The sequence below is a fragment of the Bidens hawaiensis genome, unplaced genomic scaffold, assembly GCF_021521415.1.
Source record: "Bidens hawaiensis isolate Kalapana, Puna unplaced genomic scaffold, B.hawaiensis_p1.1 tig00040090_1, whole genome shotgun sequence".
NCBI lineage: Eukaryota > Viridiplantae > Streptophyta > Magnoliopsida > Asterales > Asteraceae > Bidens > Bidens hawaiensis.
In genome coordinates, this window is record NW_027505648.1 from 1,139 (window position 1) to 12,584 (window position 11,446).

The 11,446-nt window shown below is 34.5% G+C and overlaps 1 protein-coding gene across 1 annotated transcript; it reads right to left on the reverse strand.

Moving 5' to 3' along the window:
* Positions 1–8,387: 8,387 nt before the first annotated feature.
* On the reverse strand, positions 8,388–11,092 carry LOC143614503 (IQ domain-containing protein IQM1-like). Its single transcript, XM_077087923.1, has 7 exons — positions 10,843–11,092; positions 10,249–10,753; positions 9,973–10,153; positions 9,778–9,866; positions 9,589–9,676; positions 9,125–9,457; positions 8,388–8,996 (listed from the first exon to the last, which is right to left on the reverse strand). The coding sequence occupies exons 2-7, from the start codon at positions 10,734–10,736 to the stop codon at positions 8,592–8,594; spliced, it is 1,584 nt and encodes a 527-aa protein (XP_076944038.1). The 5' UTR covers positions 10,737–10,753; positions 10,843–11,092; the 3' UTR covers positions 8,388–8,591.
* Between the last annotated feature and the right edge of the window lie 354 nt (positions 11,093–11,446).

Sequence of the window (11,446 nt, forward strand, 5' to 3'; positions counted from 1 at the left end):
AAAAACCCTAATGTCAAATATTATTCATTATGCATCAGTTTGGGACACCTTGGAGGCTACTTTTCATCACCATAACACATATTAATCACCATAATCATCCATTCAATCCTTCTCCAACATCATCATCAAGAGAATGAAGATCGAGATGCAAGGCTAGAGGATTCATAACCATCTCCGGGTGTAGGATTGAGTTGTATGTTAGATTTTTGATACTTTAAACTTTAACTTTGGATTTGGATTTGGTTAAATCACTCGGTTGACCACTTCTTTATGCTTGTTTGTGTGCTTAAACGGTTTTATAGTATTAATTGCTTAATCTTTTGTCAGTTAATTGATTTGTGGTCATCAACAATTAGGATTAAGTTCTCTTCGTCATTGACTCATTTATCATTAACCATATTATTTATTTTTTGTTTCAAAACTTAAAACTGATAATCAAATAGATTTTCATTAAGCTGTGTCAATTGTTCGGATTAAGTTCTGACGTTCAACATAGCCAATCATTAAGCCTTTTGGTTTACATATTTTAACAAGGAATTGTCCAAGAAGTTTATCAATTTTCTAACTTGTTTCAAAACCTGAACCCTAGAGTTTGGTTATTTTCATATTACTGTTTCACAAACTACTTATTTAAAACTCTGGACATCGTCTGTCCTCTTTAATTATTTCATAATAAAATATGAGTTTCACTTGCACTTTCCACTGATTCCCTGTAGAGACGACCTTACTTACCCGTACTAGTTATAGGTATTTAAGATTATGAATACTGTTTTTTTATTAGAGCACGACATCTACTTCATGGACTTAACTATAAAAGTACTTTTAGGCGTAGATGTCCAATTTGTGAGATTTAACTTGTATTTGTTTGTTAAGGTTCTTGACTTTCGGTTATCAAATTTCAATTGTGGTTAGTTTACCATATTCTTATCCGAATAACTGCCCCCGACACAATCTCTTATTTACCCAAAAAAACCCTATTAGTAAACTTGCATCCAAATAAATAATGGTTCTTAGCATTGTATGTTTTGTCTTTTAGATAGATCTTGGCATTAACATTTCTAAGATAAATTTGATTTTGACCGTCAAGAAAGATCTATCCAAATACCCGATTATATCATATTAGAGTAAACGCTTAGCCGGTGATCTTATCAATGGCCAAATAAACCTATCACCAGTAACAGAATAAACTTGTATCCAAATACCCGTCATCAAAAACCCAGTCACTCGTAACCGAGAAAACCCGCACCCAATACTCGCAACCCAAAAAAACCCTCCTTGTGTAACGGAATAAACCTGTGGCCAGATAGTGTAACCAAATAAACCTATCGGCCGTAGCCAAACAATCCCATACCCAAATACTCGTAAATATATACATATATCGCCTGAAGTCAAATGAACTGAACTTGCGTTGTTTTAAAACCAAATAGGGTTTTAATACGGGGTCGTATAAGATTCTGTAGTTACTAAAAAGAGCTGGGATTTGCCAAAGTATCGGACTAGAAACCTAGAAGGAAATTGGATAACACATTGTAATTAAAAGGAAACTGGTTTTGTGAACCCCCGCGTTGCGGGGGCGGGGAGGTCGATTTGAATGTTGTTTTAGAGGTTATGACAAAGCCAAAAAAAAGAAGGTACATATCTAAAAATAGCGCAACTCAAAATGTAAATGCAACGAAGAAATATATAACCAAACTTTATAAAACAAATCAAAACGTGACCTAATAAAAAAAAATCAACACATACATGCATGTATTACCTAGCGTTTTGCAGTGTGTTAAAACCTTAGTTATTAATACAAATTGTAAACGCTACAAAAAAAAATACAATGCTTGTGCTTGTATTGCAATTATTAGTGACTAAACGAGCATTATTTTCTATGCAACAATGAAGCATTAATTCTCCAAGTTCTTTGATTCAACATTATCTATCATTCACTTCAGCAATAACAACTTACATTAGTTCTTCAAATTTAGCTTCATGCGTTCGTCCACAATTGACATCGTTTTTTATGTTACATTTCCAATATAATGAATTAGTTGCATTAGTATTTTGTGTAGCAGAAACTCTCATACTTGAACCTGATTTGTCAAATCATACTGCTTGGAATCAATTTTCAAATATAGATTGAAAATACAAAAAACTAAAATGCATTCTCACATCGCTGAAACATTATTTCGAATTGAGTTTTGATGAACACGTTTCTAGTAAAATTAGATCAAGGTTTACATGGTTCAACGAAAGGTGATGTATAGTTTACATACTTTTTACTTATAAATATGAAATGACTTGACATACAAATTGAGCGCAAAGTCTATGCCAAAGCAGTTGTTGTGTTTATGGTAATATACTTATAATTGAAGGCACAAAGTAACCTGATGTCTCTTAGGTCTAGGCGTAAAATGGGTCTCCATTCCTTCTGGCACCCATTGTTTCATGACTTTCGTCCAACCTTGCAGCATAATCTGTCAGGAATACCAAGTTAGCGTTGTGACAATTTAACGTAGCTATTATCATGTAATATGTTCATGTGCATGTTAGCGGTTTATGTTAGTGTGCGTCCTTTAAAGATATGCAAATATAGATGTGTTTATTTTACAAATGTTTAAACATTTAATGAATTCACCATTATTAACAGATATTTAAGGAAACAATAAATCAAAAAACCTATAAACCTAAACATTCATTGGATTGATTAATCATCAACATGTATTAAATCATAGACATGATTTCCTTAATTGATCAATCATCAGTGTTCTCCTAATTATTCTAAGATTAAAGGCGTATGAAGAAATCTATCAACAACGGACATGGGGTTGTGTAACAAAAAATGCATGTTATCGATAACAAAAGAAAGAGATGAACATACCAGATGATCAAGTGAGCATCACATCCAAGTTGGGGTTTTATATCAGAATCCTTAACGAACAAAATCGTAAGCAAAATGAAGATGCAAGTGGAAAAACTCACATATGACGTCCTTGGATTTTTTGCCACGCCAAGAGAGGATCAAAACTTAACTTGTGACAACTGACAACCTCTTAACTTGTGAAAAACTCGTATATCACCAAACTTAAATTAAATTTAAAAGGTATAATTTCAGCCCATAAAGTGTTGGCTGAATCAATAATACGGTGGTCGGCCGTGGATGTTTGGTTGTGCGAGAACAAAGAAACAATGACCTTCGTCTTAGCTTTCTCTGCACCCGTCTTTTTTTTCTCCGTGGCGAGAATTGAAGCCACCGACACATAGGGCTCCGAATTAGATCCCGACAACAATATGCGAAGATGGTGGCAATCCATAGACGAATGGAGCGGATGTAAAACGACACATAATCGCTGATAGAGGTTCAGAGAGGAAGTGTCGATGAATCTGAGTTGCAGGAAAATGTACCACACCACCCGCCGCCAAGGGTCCGAAAATCGAACCTGACAACAGTGATGGGATTAATCGGAGATCGAGCGAGGATCTAACAGTCACCATCGCCACCGTCCGCAACAAACGGTCAACATTTGCACCGTCTTCAAGATGTAATAGAGTGGAAGCGATGGTTGTTATATGTGACACTCGTCAATTTCAGGTTAACTCTCTTAATTCAAACTCAAGTTCACATGAACTATGTCATTCCAGTTAACGCATTCCTCATTGCATTTAATTAGGGTTTAAATTAAATGTGTCAATTATTACACAAATAGTCATTTGGAGTTTTACCGAACCGCACACGAGTCGACTCAAACTGTTGGTGAACAAACAATAATTAATATGAATAAGTACTTGGTATAATACGTATTATGTTGTAATAATATATGTTTATATATGACTACGTGCTTGCATGTGTAGCATTATATTATGGATGAAATAAACTAGATTGTGCTAGAATTAGATTAACTATAATGTTAGGGGTGAACATGATTAAATATTTAAACAACGTATTATCCAAACCCTAATATCCCCCCCCCCCCCACCCCACCTCTTCCACGGCTGCACACCCTCTCCCTTCACCATTCACGGCCGCAAACACACACCCACACACACACAAGTTATTTTCAAGCTTGTTTGAAGGATACAAGGTGCTAACTAGGTAATTAACGCCCTCTCTAGCCTTCCTATTGATTTAGTTGCATCATTAAACATGTTAATCAAGAACCCTAAATCTTAAAATTGATGAATAATGATGAGTTAGGGTTTATTTATGCATTTGTTGATAAACACAAGTAAATTGATTACTAGTTATGTTGAAATTGATTGTCAATTGCATGTTTGTTTAAAATTGAACTTTTATGTAAACCCTAGATATACATGAAAAGTGAAATTGAAGAGCATGTTTGATGTGTTATGTGTCTAGTAGGGTTTATGCATGGATTATGGTAGAAAAACTTGTTTAGTATTGTATTGAGATGAAAACAACATGCTGATTGGACTGGAAATCCGTTTATATTTGACTGTAAGTTGGCGTTAATGACATAATTTGAAGTGATTATTAATTCCTTGATGTAGTATGTCAAGCCTAGTTTCCAGGGAATCCAAGTTTGTAATTTTTGGACATGTGGAAGTCACTTTTTATGAATTTATAAATTAGTTGTGCAGTTCTGATTCGGGAAGCCTTTTTATAGGCTGTGTACCTACTGTGTTGATTTAATTCTTGTGATAAAACCATACATGCTAAAAATATAATAAAAATATTTCCCGAAACCTAACTCACGTGTGCTTCTGTGGTAAATTTTGGTGATTTTATCTGCATGTTATGTTATGAATAGTGAAATAGAGTCTTCTTGACGTGCTAAATTCTGTCTCGAAAACTTAGCTGCTGAATTCTTGTCGGAATGTGAAAAGTTGATTGTTTGATCGATGTTTGAGTTGTGTTTGACATATATGCCCTTGTAATTGATAATGTACTGAAAATATATCATAGTGAAATTAAATACCATACTTGATCACACCCGTAACTTATCACCAACGTGTTGTTGAGTCGCACTTGTTTCACAAGTATAAACACGAACATACCTCATGCATAACTTTGATGTGTCGAGTCTAGAGACTCATTCATGGTTCAAAACACTTAAAAATCTCATTTTTTAGAGCACTAATAAGGATTTAATTCACGCACGCTTTTTTCTCGGACTTCAGTAACTTCGCAAACAGTGAGTTTCACGGCCCCTTTTACCTTTTAACGTTTTATTAGGGGGAGATAACATAAGCCAAATGCTATAGATTTTGTTTATTATGTATATATCACTTGTAAGAATAAGTGGCAACAAACCAACTAAGTCCTTCAGAAACAATCGAATCGGTTAATATTGGATGATAGCGAGTTAGTTTTGAGTAGTACTACTGGGTTTGACAAACCCCACCCGACTCTAAACTCGACTGTAGGTCGAGTGGGTGTAATTTTGGCTAACACATTATCATGGTCGTGGTTGACATGGTGGCAAGGCAAACATATAATCAGTCAGCTTCGGTGTCGAACACTTAGTAATACATGCTTGATAGGTTAGCTACCTATTGATATATAATTGAATAACTAAATCCGGTAACGCTAAAACGCAACGATTATTTTACTTAAACCTGTGAATTCACCAACCTTGTGTTGACACTTTTAGTATGTTTATCTCAGGTAGCCGAGGCGGGCGCACGGTTTAGGAAATGCATGCAAAATTCTCATATATTTTAGATTGCTTTTAACTTTATCATATCAACTGTAGCTTTAAGTCGTCCTGTGTTGACGCAACAATTTACATTACTGTTTATGCTTCCGCATTTATTTTAGACTTGTATGTTTTGTTTGTTTTTTAAAACTTTAATAATGATGTTTGATATAACTAATGACTACCATCCTGTCAGTTCACACTCTCTAACGGTAAAATTCCGTTAGTGGATTTTGAAGGTGTGACATTATACCCAAAAAAATAGAGAGAGAGAAGAGGTCGTGATTATTACAATTGGAGGGATTAGCGGTGATGAACACGTGGGGTGGTATACAAATTTCAGTGCAGAGGGTACAATAGTTTATGCATAAGTTCCCTTGTAAGACCACCCATTATGGGGCGCCGATGGGCATGTGGAGGGGCGCGAAGCCAAGGGTTGTTCCAACGATGGGCGTCTTGTGGTGTGAAGGTGGGCCCCCTCTTCGACGGCTCTCTCCATCTCTCTCACATACACACATACATACATATGCATATATATATAATCAGGATCATGAGAGAACATTTTTGAAACTAAGAACAATGAGAACCATTTTTTACCACAAAAAACCTAAAAATAAAAAAATCATAAAATGAAAAAAAACACAAAAATGAAAAAAAAGTAAAAAAAAAAACCAAAATTCTTATTTTAACATCCCGGTTTCATTAAAAAAAACTCGGTTTAGCCAAATACACATATGTATAATATATACATATATGTACATTTACATATTTTTTTTATACACATGTGTATAATTTAAGATAAATGATACTGTACATATGTGTATATTACGTAACTAAAGATTAAATAAAATTATACATATGTGTATAATACGACGTTTTATTTATTTTATTTTTAATGAAACCGGAATGAAATAAAAGAATTTTGGTTTTTTTACTTTTTTAAATTTTTTGTTATTTTTTGTTGTTTGAATTTTTAAAATATTTTTTAAAGGTGTTTTTAGTAGTTTAAAATGGTTATCAAAGTTCTCAATTTGCAAAGGGTTCTCTTAGGATCCTTACCATATATATATATATATATATGTATATGTATAGGATTGATTTCTTTTGAGAACCATTTTGAGTTTTAAGAACTCGAAAGAACTCAACGTAACAATTTTCTTTTTTTCGAATTTTTTTTACACATGTGTAATACGTAAGTGTAAGTGATGTACAAAAAATTACGGTATTTTTTACACACCGAATCGACTTTTTTACACATGTGTAACTAACGTTTAAACTTGTGTAATTATCAAAAATACTTATTCTCTCTCCTGCTTCATTTTTTAATTAAATTTAATCTCAGCCACATATTTCATATCATTCAATTAAATGTGTGGTTCAAAATTGAGTTCTTAAAGTTCTTAAAACTCACAATGGTTCTCAAAATAACCCTCCCCTATATATATATATAACCCCTCCACTATATATATATATATATATATATATATGGGCGTCATTGGGGCATTAAACCATAACGAGGCATTATGGTTGGGGCTTCGATGCCCCCCACCATAGAGGATGGTCTAATTGTAAATATATAAATCGTATAACCTAGATCACATAGTGGAGGGGTTATAAAATGGGGCGTTTTGCGTCATGTGATGCACAGCCAACAAATGATGGGTTTTTGGTTTTGGGGTGTAATTGTGTTGTAGCCCCATATATATATATATATATATATATTACACACACAACATATATAATTATAATACACACAACACAGGCGACAAATACTTATAGCCCACCCACAATTCGCCCATTTGTAGCCTGGGGGCGGTGTTCGCGCTCCATTTCGCCCACTACACTTGGCCTAAGTGTATTAGAGGGTTTTTTTTTTTTTTTTTTTGATAAAACTCTCTAAATCGATCAGAACCTATGGGCCATTGATCATTGGACATGGACTTTACGTGTTGGCATTTGAAGTGGTTCACATGGCCCTCTTGTGCATGTGCCCACACCACAATATGGTGGCCCCCGGTCTTGACTCTTGACCCAAGTCTACTCATGCTATAATTTACCACCAGATTATTCCTCCCCCACTTCAATTAACAATTATTACTCTCAATTTTCATATAATGCCCGTTTGATGTTTGAGAGTTATATCATACTCAAACATCAAACCACCAATAAAAAAGCGTAACAAGACGGCTATTATTCCGACATAGAACTCCAAGGCATCAAAGTGTATAGAACGAAAAAAATAATGTTAGTATAACAGGAGAAACCCTATAGAATGTATTAAAATTTATGAAGTGTAATGTAACTTTATTAAATTTCAGGGATAACGTTGTAAATTTGGTTAAAGTTCATTGGGTAATATTTATACATTTCTGTTTTAAAAGATATGACCTCAAAATTGGCCTCCCGCAAGACTCAAACCCGCAAATGTCGTATCCCAACAACCTCACCAACACACCATCTGTTTTTATTTATTATTTAATATTTTATTCGTCGTTTCGCCTGCATATATAGTAAATCATTCATGGTGTAAAGAAAAAAAAAAGTTAATAGATGTCATGTGATTTCATTGATTAGAAACGTCTCAAATTTCAATCTACTAATCAACGACAACAGCTATAGCTTTTAATTCTTATGGTACTAGACGGCCCATATTAAATATCTTTATTTCAAAACATCTTGTACATGATACCTACATTGAAGATTAACTAAGTAACTTGCTTATTTATTTCTAATAAATTGTCAACTTTGTCTACAAACAAATGAAACAATCAACTTAAAAAAAACCCACTGCCAAAAACAAGCAGGAATCAAAACTGGGAACAACAAGATTATTCAGGTCAATTGTAGTAACAAAAAATGAACCAATAAGTCATTTGGGTCATATATATATATCTTTATTTTCAGAATAGCCAGTCACATTTTTGACATTTTTCGGCTAGTCATATTAGCTTAGCTAGTGGTAGCCACAGGAGTCCTAGGACTCGGGAGACCCATGTACGAAAGCCTTGGCGAGAGCCGAACCTTTGGGCTCGGTCTTGGTGAAGGGACTGGACCGTAATTCGCAAAGTTTGATGGACCGACACTAGGAGACAGGTTGACCTGTTCAAGCGCACGGCACTGTAAATCGGCTGGATAATCCCGAACGCACCCGATACGAGGCCCGTTTCCCGATGTCCACTTGCACGATAAACGATTGGCCAAGTGGGTTATGGTTGCACGGTCAGCACGTGTTGGTGTACGAAGAATTTCAACCGCTCTAGGACGAGGAATAACAAGCGGCTTAGGCTTAAGTTCGGTTTGCGGCACCTTAAACGTGAACCCGACATTAACATCATCATCATCAACCGAACATCTCTGCAATATTAAAATTATTAATCAGAACATGAACTATTAATAAATGTAAACTCTATAGTCTATAATATTAATTTAATATTATTAAACATAAACATATAAACGTAACAATGTAACATACTAACACGTACCTTTACATTTGTGAGATCAACTTGGTTCCCTTCCAAGAAACAAATGAAGTCCCTAAAGTTTTCTTCAGTCGGGAGGTAGTGGCCGCTATACGGCCATATAGCCTCTAGAACACCGCCGTGGGCGACTAACCGTCCAGCGGCGGTGGTGGCTCCTCCCGACAGAAAACTTGAATGTTGAAAAAGGCCTTTCTTTTTCTGGCCGACGTATAAGTTACTCGTCGTGCTTAAAACAAAGATCCATTTCGAACCCTCGGTGGTCTCCAAAAGCGAACCGCTTTGACAGAAAACGAGCTTTCCCTCTTCGACAATCACTTCGTATGCTTCCCTTTCGTTCTGTTGAAACAAAAATTATTAAAGCGTTACAATCAAGAAATTATAATGATTTTTATGGTCTTTTTGTCCTATACTATATATATCTTTTTATAATAAGTTGGCGTTCTAAAAAAACAGAATATGGGACTTACGGGTCCTAAATATTTGATGCATTGACGTTGTAGATTTGGTCTCGGACACTTTTCGACGTTTACTTCTTTGCCATCACCGACGTCCAACCTTCGTATTTCAAGAAACAAAAGTACCAAACATCATTAAAATGTGATTGAATTTAAGAATGTTTCTTGTTAAAATTAAAAATATTAACAACTAGTTCTTACCAGTAGAAAAATGGTTGGCTGCTTTCACTTTGGAACCAGATATCATAGTACATATGCAAGTTGTGACCATATCGATGGCGCGGGTCAATCTGCAAGTCAAAAAATAATTATTATTATTAACAAAATGCCTAAGAAATAATTCAAGATTATCATGAGTTCATAACATCAAGCAAAAAATAAGTTTTGTATGCTTACAGCTTCGAGCCAATGCTGCAAGGCCAGTTTTTGAGCCTTTTCATTCTTAGACAAGCCCTTTCCAACCTTAGCAGCCCGGGTCCTAGCCCGAGCCCATCTTGAAACCGCGGTTTCGTGCTTCTCGACGTTGAAAAACGAAACCGAGCTTCGATCCAAAGCTGCAAAATCCAAAGCCTTCCACCTACAAAACATCAAACAATTTAGAAAAACAAATTTATTTAAATTATAAAATCTAAAGACATACTATATATATGCATAATTTATGCTTAAACTAACCATAGTTCTTCAACAACAACCGCACAATCGGCTAAATTCCTTCGTGTTCGATAACTCTTGTATATTTTCTGAACTGTAGTAGCTGCAGCATTGAGTTCACTAACAGGCCGAGGCGAAAAGAACACGACGGGTTCAGGAAGAAGGTTAGTCGACCCCGACTGACTCGTTTCAATATTCGGGTTATCGGGCTTGGGCTTTTTAATATCCTGGACTAAGTTCTTGAAAGAAAGTGTGGTTTCAAGCATGATCCTTAATGGTTCACTGCTATTTAAACTAATTGAATTCCTTCTTTTACTTGTAGGACTAAAATCTTGTGAATAACTAGAAGTTTTCGGGGTTGTTATATCGGATTCTGAATCGGATTTCTTGAAACTTTCGGATGATCTTAATCGGTTTTCGAGGTTATCGAGGTCGTAAGGTAGGTCTAGGAAACCATGTCTCAAGATTACTTCCCAAGCTGATGACAATAGTGACAAGGATAAACCCATAACAAGTTCAATACCTCCTACACAAAGATAATCAAAATTGCTTAAATTATAAATAATTGAATCATAATATATTGTTTTAACATAAATAAATACCAAAAACACTCACCTTGAATCAAGAATCTTGAATATTACAAAAATATATGATATTGAAGGTTTATGTGTTTCCTGCTTGTAGAACTGATGATGATGGATATGAAGCTCAACTTCAAGTATTTATACAATGAAATGTTGTGGAAAATTGTTGCATACACGTCTTTGAAATCTTTTTTACTTGTGTAAAAGATTGACCATTCAAAAAGTTATGGTTTGATTTTGATTTTGATTATGAAGATTCACAAGCTTGAAAATTTGGAATGTTTTGTAGAAAGTTTTGTTTATCTTTGTATGTATTTGAAGATAGATTATGGTACATACATATGTGGATATATATAGATAGGTGGTCAAAGAAATGAAGCTGGATTTTGGTTTCCATGAAAAATCATAAAATGATTTAACAAATTTATGTGGGGTAATGTGTTCAATATTTACTATTTAGTATGCTGTATGGATATTAATTTTTAAAAATAGGGTAGATAAATTATAAGATTTATTAACTTGGACGTTTAAGTTGAAAAACACTTGCAAACTAAAAATTATAATAATAGTAAGTATGAACGTTAACAAGTGGGTTGATGAGAAAATAATATTAAAATTTATGTTTGTTAATAATT